Source organism: Pseudopodoces humilis, chromosome 1 (genome assembly GCF_049639895.1).
Source record: "Pseudopodoces humilis isolate 2021_Gansu_Grassland_sample_001 chromosome 1, ASM4963989v1, whole genome shotgun sequence".
In the NCBI taxonomy this organism is placed as follows: Eukaryota; Metazoa; Chordata; class Aves; order Passeriformes; family Paridae; genus Pseudopodoces; species Pseudopodoces humilis.
Window position 1 is genome coordinate 63694363 of NC_142200.1, and position 25249 is coordinate 63719611.

General features: G+C 41.4%; 1 protein-coding gene across 16 annotated transcripts in view; it reads right to left on the bottom strand.

Moving 5' to 3' along the window:
• Nucleotides 1-25249, bottom strand: part of LOC102109397 (poly(rC)-binding protein 3-like) — a 505286-nt gene that overhangs the window by 30789 nt on the left and 449248 nt on the right. For 10 of the 16 annotated variants that reach the window (XM_088065654.1, XM_088065620.1, XM_014255383.2 and 7 more), the window contains 7 exons: nucleotides 18122-18145; nucleotides 17991-18023; nucleotides 14495-14611; nucleotides 8506-8637; nucleotides 5550-5678; nucleotides 4614-4757; nucleotides 1-44 (listed from right to left, as the gene is read on the bottom strand). The exon at nucleotides 1-44 is cut by the window's left edge and continues 13 nt beyond it. In XM_088065654.1, the coding sequence (XP_087921780.1) occupies nucleotides 1-44; nucleotides 4614-4757; nucleotides 5550-5678; nucleotides 8506-8637; nucleotides 14495-14611; nucleotides 17991-18023; nucleotides 18122-18145 (623 nt within the window). The remainder of the gene's footprint in view (nucleotides 45-4613; nucleotides 4758-5549; nucleotides 5679-8505; nucleotides 8638-14494; nucleotides 14612-17990; nucleotides 18024-18121; nucleotides 18146-25249) is intronic. The other 6 variants (XM_088065659.1, XM_088065642.1, XM_088065631.1 and 3 more) reach the window with 3 other exon arrangements.

Sequence of the window (25249 nt, forward strand, 5' to 3'; positions counted from 1 at the left end):
ACGTCTGGATGAGGGATGGCATACTGCCCCTGAATCGTGAATGCCTGGAAACAAGAAGCACAGTTAAGACATGGGTTAGTCAGGTGGGACAAGCAGCCTTCTTGCTCTCATCAGAAAAGCTTCTCATGCGCCCCCCCAGCAAATGCCACCTGCACTGCTTTCCACACTGAGTGAGGTTTAATTGTCTTGTGCTGCTTGATAACCCTTGGCACAGGACAGAAAGGTCTCTGTCAGGCTGCCCATGTACCCCTTGCAAGCAGAGATTGCTAAGTGCCACTGCCTGAGCTCTGAGGATTTCGGCCTCAGGACCTCTCTTTAGTCCACCTCGGTCTACTGGGCACAGAGCTGAGGACACTGAGGGGCTCAAGGAGCACAGGGGGTGGCCAGTGACACCAATGCACCTAGGGAGATGCTGATGCCACAGCAGCAAGAGGCACAGAGAGGAAGGCACAGACCTGCTCAGGGGACGTCTGGCCCTATCCTTTAGCTCCTGACTGCCAAGTGTGTGCAGGGCCATGTGGCTGCCAGCTCTGAGCCACCTCCTCTGGCTGCCCACAGCCACAGATGCCAAGTGCCAGCAACAGCGTGCCCCGGGGCACCTGGGGCACCTGATGGAGTTCATGCCCAGGCTGCTGTTCCAGTGCACGTGAGCATGTGTGCTGATGGCAGCCTGTCCTGCAGTGCCTGGGCACAGGGTCAGCAGGCTGCTTTAGAGGCAGGAGCATCATAGAGACCCCCAGCATGGTGGGTGGTCTTATCTTCCACAACAAGCCAAATACCCTCCCTCCAAATCCAGCCACTCTGCACCACGAGAGCACTGCAATGCATGCAGTTTCTGGCATCACTTCTGGCAGCACTGGGGGGAGGTGTGGGGGCAAAAAAGCACAAGTGAGGAGGGATATGGCAGCACGCCTAGCACCAGTTAGCACAGCCCTTTGTCTCTCCTGCTGGTCCTGTTCAACTCTCTGAAGCGGCCTACAAAAAACAGACTGCAGAGAGTTTATGATTTTTTATGAAAGGAATGGCATGTCAGAAAAATTTTAATGTGCTTCTGGCTTAGACAGGCAGGAAAGCAGAAGGACAAATTATAACATAAATATTTGTAGTGGAAGAATTATAAACAGGAACAGAGTTGATTAGCTTAGTTTGCAAAATGCTTATTTGACAAAAGGCCTCTTAGAAAGTAATGAATCCTCTGCAAATGATAAAACAATTCATTTAATGGAGTTTGGATATTAAAATCTTTAATGTCTCAACTGCATGATGCACATTTGTGCAGCAGAATTTCCCTTCTGGAGAAGAAACATTTAATTTAGTTTTTAAATTAGTTATAAAGCTAGGCCATAATCTGGCAAACATTATGCACATGAGAAGTTTTCAGGGGGAAGTGTGTGTACCAGGCTCAGTGGGAGGTTCATGGGCAAACATGCATGTTCATCTATAGGGGATGGGCATCACTGATGGGTTATATAGCACAATAAAAGGTTCAAGTCCAGAAAAACAAGTGATCACTGCCATCAGTGGGTCTAAAGGAGACATGTAATCAAGCAGGAGAAACTTGTTTAACTGTTTCACCAAATGAGGACAACCTGAGGGGGTGCAGGGGGGTGCTCTGTGCTCAGCCAAGCACAGCAGCAGCTTCAGGGAGGTTATAGCTGGCTCCATGAGCAAATGGTGGGTTTGGAAACCACGCTTTGGTGTCTGAGTGTCTCTGCTGGATCACAAGTACCTTTTCTGGTCTCAGGTGTACTTCAAACCCAGCTAAGAGAACATCTTTTACATGGCTGTTTTCCAAGCAGTGGTCTGCAAACCAGCAAGAACCCACCACAAAAAAGTCACCAGCAAACCTAATAGAAGTCACCCCATCCCTCATCGTTCTGCTCCCTCATACTTCCATGTGTACATAGGAGGAAGAAAACAAACTGGAGAAGCAACAAAAGCAATGAACATTCAGTGCTCAGACCAGGTTTACTTGTTGCTTGGTAATCCATGAAAATCATCAAACCAGAATGGACAAGGCGGGCCTTGAATTTTCTTCTCCAGTAAAAAACAAACAAACAAACAAACAAAAAACAAACAGAAAAAAAAAAGAAAAGAGAAGAAAAAACCCACAAAAACTAGAAAGAAAGGTTTTAATTTAGGCTGCCAAAAGGTCATTTGAGTGATTTAGCTTGAGAAAAGAGTCTCTGTCTGCTTTAGCCCTTGTCAGAAAACCATGTTTTTAGGGCCGAGGGCTGGGGCTTGCTAAGCTCAAGCCTGATTAGAGACTACTGAGACATCTGTCCTGTAATGTTCCACTGAGCACATTGGCTGTGGATCTGCTTCCATCAAAGTCAAGGGCAGCTTCCCTACTGATGTAAGTAACAGCAAGGATGGCCTGGTCTGCACATCTTCCTCAGCTCAGACCATCATACTGGTAAGAGACATAAAGCAAGGCTGCACTCTTGAGTACCCATTTAAACACTAATGTAGCACGAGGTAGGAATTTCCAATTTTACCATTCCACATGCTAAGTAATAGCAGGGGCAGAGTAGGGCAGTGTCCAGTTTCCTTTTAGTTTTGTTATGCAATACAGTATCAAAGAAGCACAAGAGAATTAAGAGCAATACTCAGCGTGGAAGAACCCCAACTTTTTAAGAAAAGCTAGAAATTATATTTTGCTAATGTTACTTATCTTACTAAGTGTTAAACAAACAAAAATCCTTTCAAGATAGCCATGATGTATTTTAGAATAGAAAAATAACTTCCGATATCTTAGCAGAAAGGTTGAATGGAACTAACAGTGTTAACAATTCCTCTGCACTAGGAAAGTGAGAACACTTTTTTAACTAATAAAAATGAAGATGATAAGAGCTATCAGACCTGAAAATAGGATACTTTTAATTATTTACACAAACTGCTCAGCACCCTCTAGCACACAGCTTCAATGCTTTTGAGTAATCATATGCAGTCTTTGAAGGCAGTGGCAATTAGAACACTGGTAGAATGGGCTGCTGCATACATACAAACACACACGCATATTTCCTAAAGGAAAGCACTGCAGTGTAAACTTACATATATGGAGTAAATGATTCTGAACTTTCAGTCATAGACCAGTTTCTGGCACAATATTTTACATTTCAATTCAGCTTTGGTCATTAAGGAAGCAGATTTCTTATTTTGATGACAACAAGTAACAGTAGTAGGCTTGTAGACCACGATGAAACCTACTACATCCAGATTATGAAAATCTGGATATACATCAGAAAAAATCATTACAGAGTAGAAGGTAAAACTCTGAGACAAAACAAATCAGACAGTTCATGACAAGGGCTGTCAGAAGCATTTTAGCATATGCTTGGGAGGTGCAGGAGCTTCCTTATACACCACCAGATTGTGCTGGCACAGATCTTCACACCAACAATGCCAGCAGCACCTTGGGCACTCAGCTCTACCAGGAACTCAATGTCCAGTTTCTCATATGATCTCCAAATTGCCTGAGGTGGGACACAATCTGTGCAATCAGCTCACACCCTGTGACAGGGTGACGACCTCAGATGGGCTGATGGGGTGGAAAGGGGGACCTGCCTGAAGATGTTCCACCATGCAGGTAACTGGGTAATTCCTTAAAAAGAGAACTTGGCATCACCTTGGGGAAAATGTTTGGTTGGGTGGGGGTGCCTTAGTGCCAGAGAGTCTTTACATATGTTAATCCTGAGCAGAGACATGTCTGCCTTCCTCTAGGCTGGGTTTATGGGGTTGATTTCCCCTTGAGTTAGACAGGGCTTGCAGCATCTCACTCCTCCACCACTGCTCAAAACTTGGTGGTGACACAGGTCCCCTTGGGACCCTCCCATGGTGTTTTTAGGGTATTTATCAGCTCTGTTCACCACTGACTCTTCAGTGAAAGCTGCATTGGATGATGCAGAGCACTCCTGCTATGCCTCTGTCACACATTGCAGACCCATTTCAAGCATTACTGAAAGACACAGAACCAATTGCATGTGGGTTTTTAAAGGCAGATAAGAACCCTTACTCATACAGCTTAAGGTGAAGGGGGAATCATCAAAACTTTCTTACATAAAAAAGAAACAACTGTTGTTGTGTTATCAATCAGGCTGTTCCACACCATGGTTGGGAAGCTCTACACTTGCATGTAAGCAGTTTCAGCCACTCTGGAATTCCATTGCTACTTGGTCCTGAGGGACTACAATAGTGGAAATTATGGGTGTGTAAGTCCTTACTGCAAAATGCACTATTTGGTCCCAAAAAGTATGAAAACTATGAGAGAAAAATTATACTTTTCATTAGCAGAAATGTCCCACTCTTTCATCATCTCTGAAAATTGACAAAACTGCTAGTGAAGCTGCAAGTTAAGGAAAGAAACCCCAACCACTACAAGAAGCAGGGCTGCCCCACTCAGTGAGCTCCTGGTTTGGACACCTCTCAATCTACAGAAGGGCAAACTTTTCTTAATTACAAAAGTTAATGTTAAATCTTAGTAAAATATTGTCACAATTTTGTGTAAAGTTTGCAATGCAGTGCTCTCCTGTCCTGCAAACTGTAAGCACACACAGTAGACAAAGCACATCTATACTATACCAGGCAAGAAAGAATAAAAGTTGAAAACTAACAGGCGCTGGCTGAGGCTGGGCCAGGACGGTGTGGTTTCCAGCTGAAGCCAAAATGGTGTCTGCTCTTACCTGGCCACCTGCAAAAATGATAGGTGCAGAGGCAGGTTTGGGACGGTAGGGGATGGTGGCACCTTTGGGTGGGGACTGCAGACAAAAACACAAAGCAGTCAAAATGCAGAACGAAGCAGAGTTTGTATTAAAAAGATCTCTCTTTATAAATAGTGGTCACCTCAGACAACAAGGCATGCAGATAACCCAGCCCAGCCCACCCTGCCCTCTACCCCATCAGACCAAAAGCATGCTAGAGGGCTCCTGTCTGGGCTTCAAGGGAAGAGCTGAGGACCTGAGTGCATGGCCAAAGCAGGAAATGGTGACATCTGTGGTTTCATTACTGCCACTGTCAGATAGAGCTATGAAGCTTCATTAAACATGTTAAGGTGTGTCAGAAAACATGGGTACAATCTTAAAAATGGTCAGTGGTTTGGAAATTATGGGCATTTTCAGCAAGAAAGATTTTTATATACATTATTTTGTGTATTATTTAATCTAAGGGCTAAAAAGCTGCCATCAAAATGAAACTTACTGATCTTATGCAATGACCTGACCCTAAGCAAGCAAAAAGGCTGGTCAGAATTATTTCTATTTTAAACAGGACCTGGATGTTCTCTGCCCTATTCCACATCAGAATAAAATGTGTCTCTTTAAAAATGACTGCAGCTCCGTTGTTGTTCAACAATGTCATGACAGCCTTTGACTGCTAAACCTTGCTGTGAGAGGCTCTCAAACACCAGGAAAAGCAGAGTTTAACAGCCTCTGGAAATCCCTGGCACAGGGAGGGCAGGCAGCACCCCAGGGGAACCCATGGCAATTGACAATTGTTAATAATGTGTTTCAGCATCTCCTGAGTGAGAATGCACACACTGGGTGCCTGCTTACCTCCAGCATCACCACGCAGATCTGCTTCACACACTGGATGATGGCGTCGGGAGTGCCGGATATGGTCACCGCGCGCTCCGTTGAGTTGGGCAGCATGTCCCCTGCCACCTGCACCTGGGCTCCTGTGGACTTCAGCAGAGACAGAGCAAAGACACTGTCACTGCCATGCAGGCAATGGCACCTCTCCAGTCATTCACTGATACAATGGAGCGGGTGCACCCCTAAACTTTTTTGTCTTTTCTTTGCTGGACGTGATAGAGCACATGTGGAAACTCCTACCCTGGGTGTGGATTTGGCTGCTCAAGCCAGTTTGCCAACACCACCACCCTAGGGAGGTTAGTCCTCAGTAGCCATTAGTGAATCAAACTGCAGCCTGAACATCAGGAGAAGCATCTTAACCCTCTCAAAGACAGACAGTTGCAATGCTGACTAAAACATGAAAAGGGTGAAATGAAGTACTCTTCAATAATAAAAAAATAAAAAAGAAAAAAAACCCCAATAATTGAAGAAGCTCAGCTAATCAAACAAGTCACTCTTTAATCTACTGATAAATGGCTCTTTAATGTATTGATGGCTGACTTGTGTCTCTTGTTGAAATTTGTGACTTCCTTATGCTAGATGGTACAGAAGTACTTCTAAATCATAATTAGTGTTGATTAAATATATGCATATAATCAACTTTTAGCTCATTAATGAACCCAAGAAACTAATGAGCCACTTTGGGTTTTTTTTGCTGTTTTTTAACTTTGATCTTGGCACTAGTGTGTCTGAGTTAGAAAAAACAAAAAAACAAAACAAAACAAAGAAAGAAGAAAATACAGGAGGCCCAAACAACCTTTGACATTATTACACAAACACAGAAGACCTTTCCAGTCAATAGAGAAAAACCCAGGCATCTGATGTTCATTAAGCTGTTTAACATACCGCACAAAAGATCTATTCCTAACTGTTATTGCACTGCAGTACTTGGATTTTAAAATACAAGCATTTTCAGCAACCATTGACTTTGTGTCAGTCAGCAAGGAGTTAATTTGTTTTCCTGCTAGTTATACACAACACATGTGTTGTCCTTCTTTCCAAAGACTGATTAATGTACTGATTTATATATATATATATATTTATATATGATATAATGATCTTCTGTATACTAGTGCTGTTTAAGGCCAAAGTATCAATTCCATGCCCTATAACAGACTTTGGAATTTCACCACAATTTGATCAATCCCTCATGCTTATGTTTTTTTTGTTGTGTTTTTTTTTTTTTTTTTATAATCTTATCTCAAAAATAGAACTGTAACACTACATGTTGTTCCTGGGTGCATGACTGAAGAAGAAAGACCCCTCCTTCTACACCTGCTTAGTGTATAAGCAAATTATTTGTTTACCTCTTCCAATTTTAGTGCAATCACAGAAAAAGCTTTAAAAATGTGATGATGAAATCAGACCACATCTTGGGCTGGATGCTCCTTGATTTTCCCCTCTTTCCTGGTATTTGCTTTTTAATGTACATTCCTGAGTATCTGTACATCCAGTACAAAAGACTGCCAAATCCCAGAGTCATTTATGCATTTACTCCCAGTGCTAATCTTGTTTATTCTTTGACTTTGGTCATATATCAGTAGCAAGAAACAAGTAATATTTTGTCTATTACCCTTATGCTTAGGAATAAGTGCAGTGTGACTTCTCGCTACATTAGCCTTATCAAAACACCTATTTGGCCAAACACTATCCTTTTACTTCCTTGTACCAGACTATAGGCAATTGCTTCTGAAATTATGCTCACCAGGATAATTATTTCAGTCACTTCATTTAACCAGAAGACCAATCTCACCTTTAAAAACCTGCATTCTGAGCACAGTCCCACAGTGCTCTAAGTGAATTTATCAATATTTAATACAAAATTGAAAGTATGGACAGCTGTAAAACCTAGAGGTAAGCACACAGCTCACACTCATGCCTGCTCCTATTTTAACACAACTAAGAAATCAGCTTAAAAGCTCCATAAAACCTAATTTATTGAATCCACATTTTCAACTTTGTAGAGACTGTCAAAAGCCTTCTGTTTTGACACAGGCAAATTAAAAAAAATGGATCAACATGTTATCTTATTATTCAACACTTCATCCCATGTTGGAATGAATTCAAATTTAGAAGGAATATTGTCACTTCCTCCAGAATAAAAATCCATTTTTCTGAAATACCCTATTCAGATTTTGTCTATATAACTGAGCTACACCTGATTTTCTTGTATGAGTGATTACAAACACCAGATCCTTGGCTTGATATGTGCTATATTGTTACAATCATGCATGGAAGAGTAAACCAGGCACTGTATGATACTTTTTGCTTTTACTTTTTTTGGTTAGACAAAAAAGTGGCTCCTAGCACACAGAATGAATACCTCTAGTTAAGTCTGGACTAAAAATAAATTCTGCATGTGTTTGGAATGCATCCAATCAGGTCACCTGTGGCCTAGTGACATTAAGGAGAAACAGGGAAGGAGCATGGAAGTCACACTTTCCTAGAAAGTAGATCTACTAGCCTGAAATCCCCAGTGCTGCTTGAGCTTTTCTCTGACTGTAAGGGTGGTAAGTAATTTGGAAATGGCTGCAACTCTTTAACTTGGGATCTCCTGAATATTGGAGGGCAGGGGCCTATGCTGGGAGAGAAACTTGCAGAGCCATTTGCCACTCTTGCTTTGCTTAACTGTGCATGAAAGACTTTACACATTGTAAAGCTGTTTCTCTGTTTCACACATGGTATTTAGTGTCAAGGAAAGTACAAGTCCAGCTGTCCCGGACCCCTGCTTCTGCCAGAGCAAGGCTTTTCCAGGTTTTTCAGTCAAGATATGCTCATGTTGGTGTGATCAGCAAAGTGCAGTGAGTGATGCTGCCAGGGCCCACTGCAGTAGGATGCTGAGCTAACCCATGTCCCCAGCACACATCCCAAGACTTACCTCCCTGATTTCTTTGATTTTGGAGCCTCCTTTTCCTATAAGGGATCCACACTGACTTGCTGGAACGACGAGCCGCAGTGTTACGGGTGGTTTGCTTGTCACCGAGCTGTTTGTCATCGAAGCATTTATGTCCTGTAATCACATTGTCAGTGAGTGTTAGCAGGGGATTTGTCACTCCTGGTGAGCACTGAAGTGCTCAGAGCAAATGCCCAGGCTGTCTGTGGAGACCTGGGGAGTGTGCAACCAGCTGTGGCTGGTTTTTGTAGTAAGGAAAGCCCACCACAGCTCTGCTGGTGATACGCTGTAAGCATGAAGCAGTTTGTGCCAGAGGAACCCTACAGATATCTGGCGTTGTAAGATCCTTGCTGTGGGACCAGAGGGCAGGACTAGGAGGAGGAGGTGGTGTCTGCCATTAGACCAGCCAAAACAAGTGGAAAAGGCAAAGAGGCTTTTGGATTCACAGTCTTCCACAACCTGTTTTGGTCTGTTTTGGTCTCTTTTTCACCACCTCAGTTAGAAATGTACACTGTGTAATATACCTCTACATTTCACATGTCTCTTTGCACATTTGATTCAAAGGGAAACTTAAAAAGAGGAATGACAAATATGAATAATCTGAAGCAGAGAAAATGAGATTTGGTAAGTCTTCTGCCGCCCTCTAGATTTAATTTCTCTTTTTCAGCAGGTCCATAAATATTTGTAGCACTACACAATTTTTAAAATCTTTAAAATTTTAAAAATTGTGGTCATGTAACCAGAGTACAAAAAGCTCAGCAAAACAGTAATTGCCTGTGTCCAGGTAATGTAACACACATCTGTGTATCCTGCTATCCAATGAGACTACATACACACTCCCATAAGCACTTCAATACACTACTTGTTGCAAGGTTTAAATTGTTTTAAATATATTTTTGTTCGTTCAAAATCTAGTAGGCAAGACAAAACGAGCCCTCTAAAGACTTAATCACAGAGGAAAAGATAGAGCTTATCTTTCCACTGATCAGTGGGATGCTTTGAGGGAACTTAGGATGAAAAAATAAAGAGCCACGAGCTGCACTGCAGCTGCTCAACAACTCACGAGAATCTCAGAGTGCTTTGGTAACACTAGCTATGAGCTGAGAAGACTCATCTGTGAGGTGGCATGGCACAACTATTACACTCTCTACATGATATCAAAAGATTAGGACAAGAATGAGAAAATGTGCTTTTCCTATTAAGTCATTTATGATGCAACAAGAGCTCCAGCAGACAGAACTGATGTGATTTCCTATGCTTTTAAAGACTATCACTTAAAAAAAAATAAAAAGTGCCTGTATTGTGCAATCAAGATCCCAAATTATAAAAAAGCCAACCAACAACAAAACTACTCAGCACTACAACCAATTCTGCACATCTCACTGAACCAGTGTGTGAGACTGGTGACACCAGCACTGATTCCTACAGTACCTCCCCAACTGTGATGGCAGCATTCTTCCATCCAAGAAAAGGCTTGGATAAGCTTAATTAGCTTAAAAGAGAAGAAAATAAAATCTTGAATGGAACACATCATTGCTGCATGTGACAAGGCAGCTACCAAATCATTCCTCTGCCAGCCAGTAGTAATCCACATTCTGTTTAGTGGTTGTGTCAGAGAGAGACTGCAATCCAAAATAAAGCCAGAAGCATAACAGAATTTTGCAGTACCCATGTATTTGAGATAAAGTTATACCGATTTTTCAGCTGGAAGATGCCATCTCACTGTATCATGTTTGTGTCAGGTGGAGGCACATGTAGGTGAATAATCCTCTTCAGCCACACAGCACGAAACTTAGTAATGTCTCCTACTTCCATATCATATGCAGCCTGACCTCAAAGCCTTCACTGAACTTTCTGCCTTCAAAAGCACTTTGCAGGAACTAGAAGCCACTGCTCTCTTTATTTTGTCCTCATCATTTAAGAAGAGGAAAATCTAATGGGGGCTCAGCAGCATGGAGTGCATACAGGAATTATTGCAGCTTAAAAACCTGACAAAGGAGAAATAAGCAGAAAAAAATCCTCTTCAGAACTGCAGGCTTCTGAGTAGGGATGGCTGCAGACTTTCCCACAGAACAGTCATCTTTCTAACTGGGAGATTCCTAGTTATTTAACCTCTAAGCTTTTGTGGCATTGCATTCATTTTTTCAGGGCTCTGGCAGACACTACAGCTGCACCTTGCATGGCTTTCTCCCTGCTTGGTGGGCTGTTCCTCAGCCAAGACAGGCTAACTGAGAGCCTGGAAGTGCTGAAGAGCCAGCATTGTCCCTAGCTCTTGGCATCCCAGGGTCCCAGGGTCATAGCACATATGGCTTCCCAAGACAAGCTAACCTGGAAGCTCAGAAATCTACCAAACCTCCAAGGACAAAAACATACCAAAATTCTTCTTTTCTTGTTTCAAAGGAAATGTTAAACTGCCCAATTTTCACACCAGGGAGGATTCTGTGAGGTGGCTCCTCACTTGGAAATGACCACCAAAGAACTGACCACAGTTTTACTGGCAAGAATTAAAGTTTGGTGGAAAGGCATCACCCTGATTGCTTTTATCACCTTCCTTTTCTCTTCTCCTTCTCCCTAGAGCTGAGCAAGCTCTTCATAGATGTTTACAGAGGAACAAGGATTCCAAAAACCCTTTTCTTATTTATCTGGAGAAGGTGTTTGTCTACGGAGCTGTGCCTTCTGGTTATTCCAGTGCTTAAGTACCATGTGCTTTCAGAGGATTACGCAGATTTACAAGCAAAGCTAGAGCTGCCCCACTCACCAGTGAAGTTATAGCTGCATTTTTTGAGTCCCAGCCTCCAGTCCAAAAATGACTGAACTAAAATGTCCCCTCTTGCAAATCCAGTGGTCTGCCAGGGTTAGTGTCATTTTCTAATAATTCTCTCCCCTGAGGTGAACACCTTAGGTATTTATGTAAATACCTACTTAGCTTGTAAATTCATCATAAGACTGCTGTAAAAGCAACTTCCATTAGGAAGGTTGTCAAAGCAGAATTATATAAGGCTACAGAGCAACCACAAGACAAACACAACCTTTCTCATTTTTCTATTTATCTGACACATTTTGAGATTTTTACTAACACTAAAAAGGCATTCTAGGACTTCCTAGACCTGCTTATCTCCAGGTATACAGCTGTAGGGTGGAAATTAAGGGTCCAAGGTCTTTATGTGGGCATGCATACCCAATACCAAAAAGATTCCTCAAAGCAGCAGTCTCACACATGCATCTTTTTTCTTCTGTTTCAACGCAGCTGCAGTAACTGGAGCTGGACTGAATTTTTTAAATGGCTGAAGAAATCACCAGCAAAAAGATATATGCATGAAAAATAGCTCTTGGTAGCTAGCTAATTTGTAATTTCTGAAACAGCACTTTGTTTTGCCTCCAGAGTGTTAGCATTACCTTATTTTATTGGCAGGAAGATTTATAGGAAACCTAACTGACTATATATATAATGCATTATGTATACAATATGTATTATACATACATATTTCTTTACTGCTGTTCTTTTAAATATACCATAAACCAATTATGTTAAAACTAAATACAGATATCTCAGAGCAGTACTTGATCTGCAGAGAATGCCAATACTCCCTTGCTAATGCTCATACGGAGAGCCCAGCCAACCCTCTAAAACCTGCAAGTGCAAATAAGCACAAAATCCAGCCAGATGCCTGAATTTCAGCTTTCTTTGCCTATTGCTACCTACAGCACTTTCAAAGATTACATCGTGTTGGGTGGCGGGCTGGGGATCTGATGCTGTGCAGTGTTTGATGTTTGTATGAAAAATGCAGCTTTATTTCCCTGGGTACTCATTTTGGTGGTAACTGGCAGGGATTATCTGTGCTAACGATTCTCTCAGCATTCTACAGGATGAGGAACATGTTTTTCCCGTAGAGAGCAGGGACACTGCTCTCTCCAGGATTCTCTGGACTGGAGGGTATGGCACTGTACACCAACCTACTTCTAAACTAGAAGAAACAGGGATTGGTCCATGATGAGTAGGAGATGAAGAGGAGAAAGAGATGACAATAAGAGGTTTCAAAATTGGGTTAGACAGAATTACTCATGTGGTTCTGCACGCTTAAACCTCAAAATCATTATTATTTCATTAATAACTGGCATAAAACCCTCCAAGCTTTCTTATAAAATGTGCCGTGCCACAAAAATAAGACATTTTATCAACATGCTGAAAGTCTGGAGTATCACACAGGAAGATATGAAAATCCATGATGGATTGAAAAATATAAATGGGATTAACACTTGCAGTATTAAAAAAAATGTCATTTGTCTGGAGCCTGGCAGGAATGTTTGCAATACTGAAGAGGTGAAAACACCTGAGCAGGATCTGGGGACACCCACCAGGCAAAGCATGGGTGTGTGCAAAGCATCACATTAGTAGGAGGTGAGGAATTTCCAGCAGTGGCAGGGATATGACAGCATGATAAATAGGACTGGGGACTGTTAATTCCATTAAATAAGCCTTTGTGGAACTTCATTTGCAACCTGTCCACAATTAACACAGACATTTAACATAAAATGTACTGGAAAAAGGTGGAAAGGGACTACCAGAGTCATGAGAGGGTGGGGAATGCACCCTCTGAAAGACTGTGCTTGGATCACTCTCTCTGGCAAAAGCAAGGGTGTGCAAGGATAAAATCAGTTTCTAAATATATATCTAGAAAGAGAATCCTCAGGGAGGGAAAGGCAAGAATTATCTAAACTAATGGCCAGTGCTGGCATAGAAACAAAGCTGCATGAACTGCCAATGAATAAATTCAGGTGAGGAACGAAAAGAAGGTGTCTAATTATCAGAGACCTGAAGATGTGGACATCAGAAAATATAAAAAAATCAAACTAGTTTTTGATCATTATGTGAAATTGCAAGTTCAAGACATACAGTTGATTCTAGAAGACAACTACATGTGGTGACTTATGAGCTCTCTTCTGGTTGTATTGCTTGAACAATTGCCATGTGTAAATCAAGGCACATGTTGACAATTCTCATCAATGCCACCATCTCCCTGTGCTATGGGGAGATGTGGAGACTAACCATGCTGACTTGGAGAAATAAGAACTCTAAAGAAAGGGATTAGCATGCCTCTAATTTAACCCATTCTGGAGAGACCCTGCCCTTTGCCTCTGCTGCAGGTGACTCAGTCTACCTGTCTGCAAGCTCCTCCACTTGGAAAAGGTGAACTGATTCCTGCAGGGGCATCTGCCTCTCCAGAGAGGACAGGAGAGTTGCTGGGACTAGACATATGATTTTCAAAAGCAGAGGGAGTTAAATCGTCTCCAGAGTGACCAGGGCTCATGTTCTGTACTCTGTTGCCTTTTCTGTGAGGTTCTCCATTAAAATGGTCACCGAATTTAATTGTAGCTGGTCTATGAAACTGAAGGAAATCTCAGCAATTTAGATATGTATGTTCACAGAACACTTAGTCTACAGTGAATTGAGCTCCTGCCTTACTTACTCTGAGTGCCTTTACTTTAATTGGTTTTAAAAGACAAGGCTTAAATGTGGTAATGGGTAATCATATAGTTTGTTTTTAAAATAAAAAAAAAATTCTAGTTAAATGAGTTATATATTCATTTTGACATATATAACATTTACATCAATACCAACTGGATTCATACAAAAACAGAGTTAAAAGTTAGGCAATTACTCTTTTCAAATCAAACCCACAATGGGAATATAATTTTTCCAAGACATTTTTCCTACCATTAGCACACATTACTAGAAGCAATTGCTTTTCCCTGAAGCCTCCAAAAAGCAAAAGAAATGATCAAACATCTTGTAAATTGACCTATTATTTTTCTTCAGCATTGCTGCCAAAAGCATTTATAAAAATATAACCACTTTCATTGCTATTAAATAGAACATTAAACAAATCCTATTTAACATTAAAGCAAACATGAGAAAACTCAAACAGTGTTTGTATTTCAACTTGAAGAGAGGAAAAAAATAATATTTGCTTACCTCTTCAAATTTTAGTGCAATCATAGAAAAAGCTTTAAAAATTGCATCTGTTGGGCCTGTTATTGTCACAATTCTCTCTGGACAAGTGCCTTCTGAAATATTGATTCGAGCACCACTCTGTCAAAAGGAACAAATATTTTTCAAAGTTATACTTCCCAGGGAGCAAACAAAGTAGGATTAGGGATATAGTTTGGGAAGGAATACCTTGAGGAATCTAATTTTCTCCCCTACAACTGCAGCCCCAACATTGTATAATTTCAGCATAAACTGATCACATTCCAAAAATTCATGTAACTGCGGGAAGCCGGATTCTGTCTGGGTAAGTACTTATGCAGCCTTCTTTTCAGTATGCAAATAACACCTCTGTAACTCAAACTTGCAAATAATTGCATAATCAAGATTCTTCCCTTCCTTCTTGCAGGATTAACCTTAAACAGGACTGGAGCTGCAGAATTTAAGAGAAGGTGGGTGTCTCCAAGGGGCACCATCATTTCCCAGGCATAATGCACCTCTCTGGTTTGGAGCCCCAAAGGCGGGGCCTGGCCTCTCTGCATCTCTCCTGGGGCTTTGCTTTGCACTGTGGAGAAGGCTCCTTGTAGATGTGCCTCATGTGAAGGCAGCCAGTCAATATGCAATGAGCATCCCTTTAAAGGAGTAGTGGTAGGACAGCAAACACCGACAGTACTGTGTCCTTATGGCAAGGAGCCTGTTGGATGGAGTTAGAAAACCACAAGTCTCATAGAGAAGCCAGGCTGTCTCTCAAGTATGCTTGGTCCTCTTTATACCACTGTGGCAGTGCAGAGAAAACGTCTCAACCAGGAGTTTTTATATATTTAGAAATTTATATATCTTTTAATATATATTTAAGAGGGTCTTTAGTGTAGGTAATGATCAAATTTGGTTCAGGAAAGAGCCACCATATGTGTTATCTGTGGTTTCAGTCCTGGAAATGTGTTAATGCAGCCTAACAAGTCTCTGGGGCCTCAACTCACCCACAGGCACTGACCTTCTTGGGGATCAGGGCCTGAAGCAAATGTGAGACAGGTTGGGTTAGTTTGGCCCTTTGCCTGCAGGGTCACCACACAGCTGCTGATGTGCTGTGTCCCACCCCTTATCCACACCATGCTGCTGCTCTACTGCAAGAGACTGTATTTCCCCATATGACAGCACCCCCACATTACATGAAAAAAACCAAGGCTCAACACTACTGACAGAAAAATTTTCCTGCCACAGACCTGGGAAAAGAACTGAGGGTTCTGTACTTTTCTTTAGGCCTGAAGTCGTCTCTGACATTTCTTCAATGACAGAATTGTCTCTGACATTTCCCCAAAGACAGAGCTGTATTTCACACCATAAAGATGGTGTGCACCCTGGCACATCTGCCAGAGAAGTCAAAATAAAAGTTGCATTTTGCTTTTAAAGAAGTACTGAAAAGGCAGTCATTTAAAGAGGGACCAAGTAATAATAATGTGGAGATACAGCATCTTAGTCCTGTGCTGATATAAAGATGCATAAAATTCCATTATTTAAAAAAAAAAAAAATTAAAAAAAGAAAGTGTCTTCTGACCACATATACATGACAGCAGGGGTTCAGGATTGGAAGAACATTTTATATTTATCTTGAAAGACAGACCAAGGATCATAGGTATTCTCAAAGATGTTTTACTCAGAAGTCAGGAGCACTCTCCAATCATGGCTTCCCTTCTGTGTACACAATTGATATACAAAGATATCTGCTCATGAGCATAATTAATAATTAAACTAAAATGTGTTTAATCATGTCCTGGGGTGACTTTATGATGCTTGTATCCCCAGTCACCTTGTTTATGTTACATATTAAGTTCTGCACCTTTAAGACTGACTCTGAAAGTGAAGAGGGGGAAGAAGAAGTGCACAGTTTGTGTTCAGAAAGAGCCGTCACTCCCCCGCATCCTGCTCCGGACTCTGTTTTCTGCAGCATGGACAGGCAGAAGGCAGAGCTTTCCTTTGCATTTAGTTAGTTTTTAGCTAGCTGAGGCAGAGAAGTTCCCTGAACTGTTTTTTTCCCTTTTTCCTTGGATCTGTTCAAACCTGCTCTGGACTGAAAACCCAAACACCAGGAGCTCACTCCTGTAGCCCCACTGGGGCTTGGGCCTTGGCACTTCCCAGCACCAGAGAGACTGAGAGAGCCGAGCTACACCACATGAAAAGGACTTTTCTGGATTTGCCATCTCTTCAAACAGTGAGAGGTTTTATTTTTTAGTATTATTCAATTTCTGTTAAATAAACAGGTTTTTTTTCACTTTTCTCCAAGGAAATATTTTTCCCAAACCAGTTGGGGGAGGGGCATTTGAATTGCTTTCTGGAGGGATCCCATTCGGAGGTTTTCTCCCAAATTTGCCCTAAACTAGGACAATCGACCATTAAGTTTACCTAGTACATTGGAAACATTCTTTTCTTACCTTTTTTTTCTTTAAGTCTTAGCAAACATGTGAGAACAGGTGAAAATGTCACCAAAAAAGGAGCTCAGAACTCAATCAGCCTGACAATGAAATCTCTACTGTGTATATTTAAAGATGAATGTCTGCAATTTTCTTTACTAAAATACTTTGACATTTCCCTGCCACAGACCTTCTATCAGAGTAGAAAACAACAAAGCAGCTGACACAGTAATGTACTGCACTTTACTAGAACTAAACCAACTTTTCTTGAGGCATCCGCTATACACTGCACTCCTAAAGTTCTGAACAGTAGAATTTGTCTTTTGACTTACTCTTTTACCAGTTGCTTCAAAGTAGAAAAATTACATGAATCTCCAGGAAGGATGTGCTGTCTTGCAGGACCAGTGTGGGTCTGTAGCCTCCACCTGAGCACACTCCTCTGAACTCAGTACAACTTGCTCCGTGGCAGGGAAAGAAGCCTGCAGACACTGGAGAGGCTGAGGTTTATGCAGTGCCCTGCTTTAATTTTTTTGTGTCTTCAGCCTTTTCAAAGGATGCAAATGGAAGGTATGCAGGTCTGCTCTGACCACATTCTACTCACAGCTGCAAAATGAGGAAAAGCTAAGGCTTTGCCAAGACATGGCAGAGAGATGCTCTGGCTCCAGCTCTGATGAAGCTTGTGCCTACCCTCAAACTTGACGTGCATCAGTCTAATGCTTGGTTTCAGATTTTTAGAAACTACCAGGAGGTCAAGTCATGTGCAGGACTGATGTTGGTATGTCAATGAAAGACACACGGTTCTGATGGACAGAACCATGCTGTAAGCTGCTCCTGAGATAAGGCAGCAGCGGGCACATCGCTATGGGAATGAAAGACTCCAGACTGCTGAGGTGATAAGGAGGTTACATTAACAACAATGTTTAATTTAGGCCAGCATATTCATACCCCACCGTTTGCGAAGAATGGGGATGTAAACCGATCTGTCCACTTGATGGCAGCATCGGTCTGTGCACATGCTGAACTCTGTTCTCTGAGCTGAAAAGGAAGGCAAGTGAAGACATCAAAACTTGTCTTACCTCCTCCCTCATCTTCTTCACTGTCTCACCTTTCTGTTAAAGAAACACAAAAAAACCCGTTAGTCTGGGCTAAGAAAAGAGAACTGATATACAATAGTTTGACATGGATATAAATAAAGTTATTTTCTGACCTTTCCGATAATGCTTCCAACCTCCTGAAACAGAAAAAAAAAGAGACACCATGAATGATACGATTTGTTACAGAAGAGCATTTGTGCTGCTCCTAAGCTATTTCACTATCATTTATTTCAAAGCTTCAGTGTGAAACATAGCTCCCTTCCATTGTTGCTGTATACAAATATGCCATGTTAGATACAAAGGGATGCACTAAAAATGCAGCTTTGCAGCCAACTGGTCGTGCAAGAAAAACACCTTTAACAGAAACCGACCTCGTGGTTACAGATCAATCCTGCTACTATAAACACAGACAAATCCCTATCAGGGAATGAAAAGTTAAGAAATAACAGAACTGCACAATCTACTGGAGAAAATGAGATGTAATACAAGCATCAAAATAATTGCTGGTTTCTCCAAGGGCATGCATTTACCCTCCTTACACCTTGTAATAGTGAGAACTGAATTTCCACGCTAGAAAGTGTTATTGTGTAAACACCTGGCGGCCTGTCTTAATCTCCCTATTAAGCATTTAGAGAACAATAATTGCTAATCACTTTTTAGGGAATTTCTACTGGGCTCCCACAATCTTCCACCAAAGGAAAGACTTAGTTTGGCTGTGAATATACAGTAGGGGAACAATGTGGCAGTTCTGGCAACATTGCAAGGGTTAAAAGCTTGGTGAATAAAACCAACAGGTGGCAAAAATGAAACTATTAACACTAAAATGAATAGTCTGGACATATTACTCATGTCATGCAGCTGTGACATCAGACTGAAAATCATGTGATGGAGAGACCAGCTGAAGGAAAATAAACTTCTCTCCTATACTAAGGAACTGTGAAACCTATTTCCACAGTTAAAGACTGTCTCAGATGGTTGAGCTGTCCCAGATGTATGATACACCATTTCTCCCCACTTCAGTGTGATCCATCCTGGAACACAGTCCAAAGTGTAGAATTTTTGAAATTTTTGTCCTCCAATGCTCTATCCAGTGATGGACTCATGATAAAGTGGTACTGACTTCACTCTGCAGGAAAGAGCTACCTGCAGTGACCTTGAGTTATTTTTGCCAGTTGTTTATAAGCTCATAACACGAAGCTGTTTGTGCCTGCAACTCCTCACATCCTGCTCACAAGACATGAAGACTTCAGTGAGAAGTTACCTATTTCAATGAACTCTGGCAAACTGTTCCTTTGTGCTCTCTGCAAGTCAGCACATAATACCAGACTGAGGGGAAGAGTCAACACTGCTGGACAGGCTGGAAAACTGGGCTGAGAGAAACCTCAGGGAGTAGAACAAAATCATATGAAAAGCCCCACGTCTGTGATAGAAAAAGCCCATGCAGCAGCACAAGCTGGACAAAAACTTGCTACCTTAAAACTGACTTTGCAGGAAAAGTCCTGAGGGTCCTAACTCAGGACTTCAACATAAATAAATGAGTACATCAGCAGTGCACCCCTGATCAATCAAAGGCTGGACTATATTAGCAGGAGTGTAGGCAGCAGGCTAGGGCAAATGGCTCTTGTCCTCCTCTGTGAGACCATGCTTGGAGGATTGTGGCCTGTTTTGGGCTCCTAGTACATGACAGACAAGGACACACTGAGGTGAATTCAATGCAGGGCCACCAAGCTGAGCACATGAGAAGAGGCTGACAGAACTACACTTGTTCTTAAGAAGAAAACACTTGACAGGGCAGTCTTATTGCAGTGTACAATAAGGAAAACAGGCTACAGTATCAAATTCCTACTCAATGTGAGGTAAAAAAAAATTGCTGGATGGCTGGACATTGAAAGAGCCACCCAGAGAATCATCATCCTTAAAGGTGTCAGAACTCAGCCTGGGCAAGGCCCTGCATAATCCGCTCCAAAGCAATCTGCTTCATTCAGGAGGTCAGACTGGAGACCTTTGAGGGTCCCTTTCAACTTTCATCAGTCCGTGATTCTTCAGTCATAGCCTTATACCCACAGAATTCAATGCCTTATTAGCCACAAAGCTTCTCAGTCCTGTGAGGCCCCTTCCCAGGTTTATTTTCAAACTGTGTTTTTCCCATTTCCCTTTTTTATTTCTCTTCCAACTGCTCTTTTAAGATGCCATTCTGCACTCTTGTACACACTGAGAACAGTGTGTACAAGAAGCTGCAAATTTTCCAGTGGTATCTGCTTTACAAACCTACAGTTCTTCTGGCCAATGTAGAATAGACTTTTACACTTCATAAAGCCATGTGTTTTTGGCAAAGCTGCTTGTGTCTACTTGGGACTGCACCTCTGTACATACAATGCAGGGAAGCAACTCTGTGAGAACAGCAATGAAAGGGCTCACTGCAGTTTTCTGTCCTGTAATTAAATCATTGTAATATTCTCTTCATATTTGGGTTTATGTCACACCTTTTCCTGCAGCTGAGACAGCCATAACAGCATGCTGTGTAAGTTATCAAATGAGATGCAGCTTTTTTGTTAGCAGTGACACAAATCTGGGACACCCATTCCCCCAGATTTTTGAGATCTATTTTTATATTTTCATAACTCTGCCAATCTGCCAGTAATTGCTGAATGGGCAGTACAGGGAGCAAGGCTCTCAGTGATGACAAGCCTTGGGAATCCCTCATGTCCAGTAGTTCCTATCTGACCACTTAGCACATCTAGCAGTTTTATCTTAAAAACTTCTTCCATTCTTCTCAGTTCCAGCTTTCAGAAATAATTACGTTCACAAAACAGATTCTTAGGAGGTAGAAGGACCTTTTGCTAGGGGTGAGAGCATTTCCATTCCAGTTGCTATGGGCAAGTACATTTCAGTCCGTGGTACAACTTCAGGTTTTGTACACCTGAAGTTTCATTAGAATATGTAGGCCTGGTCTTGAACCTCCAAGGCTCTGTCAGTATAAACTTAATACAAATTCTGTCATTCTGTCTACAATTCATTTAATCATCTTGGGTCTTCATGAGAGATGCTGTTCTTTCAGAAATGCATGGATGGGTCATGGGTAATAAATGAAAAAATATCTTCCTTGGAAATAGGAAAACATACTTTGCTTTAGGAACAGAAAAGCAATGTACTGTTTGTAGCATTGGTGAAAAAGATGGTGCATTACCAACAAGGAAACTAGGAGTATTTAAACAAGCAAAGGAGAACATAAAATAAAAAGATTCTCAAGCTGCTTCACTGAATTCTCTGTGAGCCTTGCTTTATATTTCCGTGGGCACAGGAATTCTACATGACCGATCATCACCTTGTGATTTATTAACAAAGAGTACAAGCTACCAAATAAATGAGTGAAAAAACTGTGTGAATACCACTGAGAAAATAATATTTCAGTAAGACTGGTGACCAGTTCCTTGTAACATGCTAGCAAATGTTACTGCAATCATATGGAGTACTTCAAATTCTCCCCCTCATCAAAGGGTGACTTTAGAACTTATTCTCTAAGCCAGTTTCAAAACATCCAAGCCAATGCCACCTCTCCATCCACCCTGGGAAATGGGATTCTGCTTGGCAATGTGAGGTTAAGGTCACAGGGGCAGAGAGAAGCACTAACTTCACACGGACATTTCAGAATTTTTTCAGAATTTTGCTTTATACAAATTACTGGGAAAAAACACCCAAAAAACATAATGGTTTTAAATGGGTCACTTCAGACTTTTCTGGGGCCTTAGCTTTTTCTAGGAAAGCTCCTAGAAAGTACTGGTGACAACAAATCATACTTAATTATGATGAAAAACCTATTTCAGCCACAGAATAATCAAAACTCTTTTCACCTCATTCTTCAAACTACAGAAGCTACTTCACCAAACCTTTAATGTTTCTTTATACAGTCCAATATTTGTTTCATACAGTTTCTTATATCAATACGAAATAAGTTTACTGCTAAATGAGCACCTAACACCATTTTTATGACACTCAAGTTTTTAGCGTTATTCTAACCAAGGTTACTTTAATGGCTTTATCTTCTTCATAAAATGTTTCTAAACCTGCCAGACACCAAATGTGCCGTAGTTAAGAGCATAAGATGTCTGTCACCTACGTTGGTTCATTACAAGTTAGGAGTTCAGTGTAAGTCAGGCAACCAACCCTCACTGCAGTCCAGGAAGAGATAATGGACGATATTTTGTTCCTAAAAAGGGAGGGGAGAAGTGTACTCCCAAGGGTTTTTGGCTTTTCTCATCTGCAGTAGAAGCAGCCTAAGCTGACACTAACAAATGCAAAGTTTGTTGAGTGGACTCCTACAGCTGATGTCAAGTTCAGCCTCAGTGGAGGTCAGACAAATGTTTGATTTAGCTGCATTAGCAAATAATTGACTCTTACAATATACTAAATACTAACAACTCCTGAACTATTTGCTGTTTTCCAGTGCTCAGGAATTTAAGCTAGCTAGTAACTATTTATCATCAATTTCAGACTGATTTATTGACTAACCATCCACATGTAAATATAGTGGAAAAAGTTATATGATAACAATTCCTGAGTTTCATATAACCACATTTCAACAGCAGTGCACGAAAAGAAGTTATAAAGGGGGGAACTAAAACTCAGTGGGAGAAAGACAGGTCCAAGCCAACCCAACTGGCAGACTGATGCCAGAGCTAAAAGTACTACCTAGACTCCTTGGCCTCAACATGTAAACACCCACTCTCCAGAAGCAGCTGTGCCACAGCACCCATCATCTGGATGACTCCAAAATGCTGCATGTGTCTGCCTACATCCATTGATCCACACTCATATACACACAGGTATTTTTCTTTATTTATGTTTAAATATACACATGCAGGCACTAAACAGATGGTTATCAACTTTCCTTCAAGGAATGACAGCAATTTGGGGTGCCTATCCTGAGATTCATCAAAGGGGCCTGAGTTTCAGATGGTGCTATGTACCCAGCTCAGGTAATATCTTCCAAAGGGCATCACCAACTGGTGACTGCATCTCAAGCAGGAGAGTCTCACACTTGTGCTCTAAGAGCTGTTTTGGAAAACCCCAGGAAAATTTGAAATCTATGTTCTGATTTCAGCCAGAAGATAATTCTCAAGCCTGGGTGAGTGAGTTGTCACTATGATTTTCTTTAGTAGGAAATTTCTAATCAAGTATAAAACAAGAGCTGAACCTCACCAACAAACCCTGGGAGACTGCCCAACATCAGTAAAGTATATTGCTAACCCAACCAGCCAATTCATTGCAGATAACTTGAGGAAAAGCAATGGTAAAAACAGGGATGATTTCTTTCATGCTGAAATGTAGCATATAATTATTTGCACACCTTATTCACAAGAATGTGATTAATTTGAATGAACACTTTAGAACTGGTGGACCATCAAGGAGCAGAAAGTTATTTCTGAAGGTTTTGCATCATCTGTGGTGAAGGTGAGGCAGCACCAGCAGAACAAAAGGCGGCAGCAAAAATGCCTGTGAGTCAAGGCTTTTGCAGAGCTCTTGATGGTAAGAATGACTAAACAAAGATATAAAACTGGCTGTAGAAGATACCTATTTCCTAATCAATTATCTGGTATATCCTTTGAAAAACAAGAGAAAGAAATCAGTCATATTAAGAAAACAAGCAGCTTTACAAATTATAACAAACCTTGGTTTAAAGATTAACCTTTGATCTGTAAACATAAAGTGTGAAATTCCGTGACTTTTTCTAAGTGTGAGGTTGGTTTAATAATTACTGAGTCCTGAAAAATCAAAACAAAAACAAGTAGGTATTGTGGGACCACAGAAAGGCACAGGTCTTGCTCTATTATCATGCAGCTTTTATTATCAGTGCTATGGGGCAAATGGAACAAAAATTTCATAGAATCCCTGAGATAAATCCACATCTAAAAGGAAAACACATTTAAGAAATAATATATAGGAATATATGCTTTCACTTCAAAACATCCAATGAAGCATAGGCTCCATCCTGAAATTCCTTCAGGCAATGCTCTGATTGCACATGCTAACCTGCTTTCTGTGAAGCAAGGACAAGGTAGAACGAGTAGGGCTGGAGTCTACAAATAAAACAGCTTTGAAAGGAAAGAAATGCAGCCTCCCGTGGTGGGGAAACACACCCACTGTGGGACATGGAGGGGTACTGGCAACAGCACATGACAGTTGTCTTTCTTCCATCCATAAGGAGGCGTAACATAACTCTCTCCTCACCTTCACCTGAGGACAGAGTTGCCAATAGTCAACTAAACTCATGAATATGCTTGCGTGAAAGTTCCCAAGAACATGTTCCAGAAAGACATTCTGAACAATGGGTTTGCATGGAGCATGTGCAGCATCAACATTTTTCAAAGACTAGAAGAAAAGTCAGTTTTTGGAAACACAACATAATGTGTCAGCCTCAGAGAAAAAATGGCTACCTTGGATAAACTGACAATCTGATTTGTGTTTTGGGATTATGTGGGATTAGCCTCACTGACATGTGAGATCTCATGTTCCTAGGTGATGCTTCAGTAGTCACTGTCTGATGCCCACAGCCCTAATTTAGAAAGTTATTGCAGTCCAAGGCCTTCCTTATTGAGGCAGATCTTATGCTGACAAATATGGTAGTGTATGAGGAAATCTACAAATTATGATTTTTCTGATGGAGATACCAGTATTATGCATCTTCTGCAAGTACATCCAACATTTTTTTGGGCAGCTGTGCTAATGGGCATTTTTCCTTTGCTTTGTGATAGCACATGGGTAGCCAGTTTACATTCAATTTCATACCTAAGCTCCCAGCCTTCCCTGCCAAAACCAACCTAAAACCCAGTTCTGTCCCTGTGCTTGTCCCTGCACCTGTGATGCTGAAGCAGCAGCACAAAGTAGGGCATGTGCCTTCTCCCACTACAGTCAGGACCAAAGAGGAGATTTTGTTTGGTAAAAGCTGGAACACTCAGCTGTGGAGATTATTTTCAGGAGCAGAGAGTGCCCAGGGGCTGGGTAAACTCTCTCTCTTCCTTTCTGGTGATTTTTGAGGCTAGTGAGAGTATCTTGGGTGCTCCTACAAAAACACTGAGAAGAGATCCACCTTGTGCTGTGCATCTGCATGCAGAGTTTTGTTCCATGACCAGAGCTCTCAGGTATCACAGTAATGCAAGCAAACAAAACAGGAACTACAATAGCAATAGGCAGAACAGTCAATCCTTATGATACTCTGACAGTGTTTGTGGAAACTGGGAAAA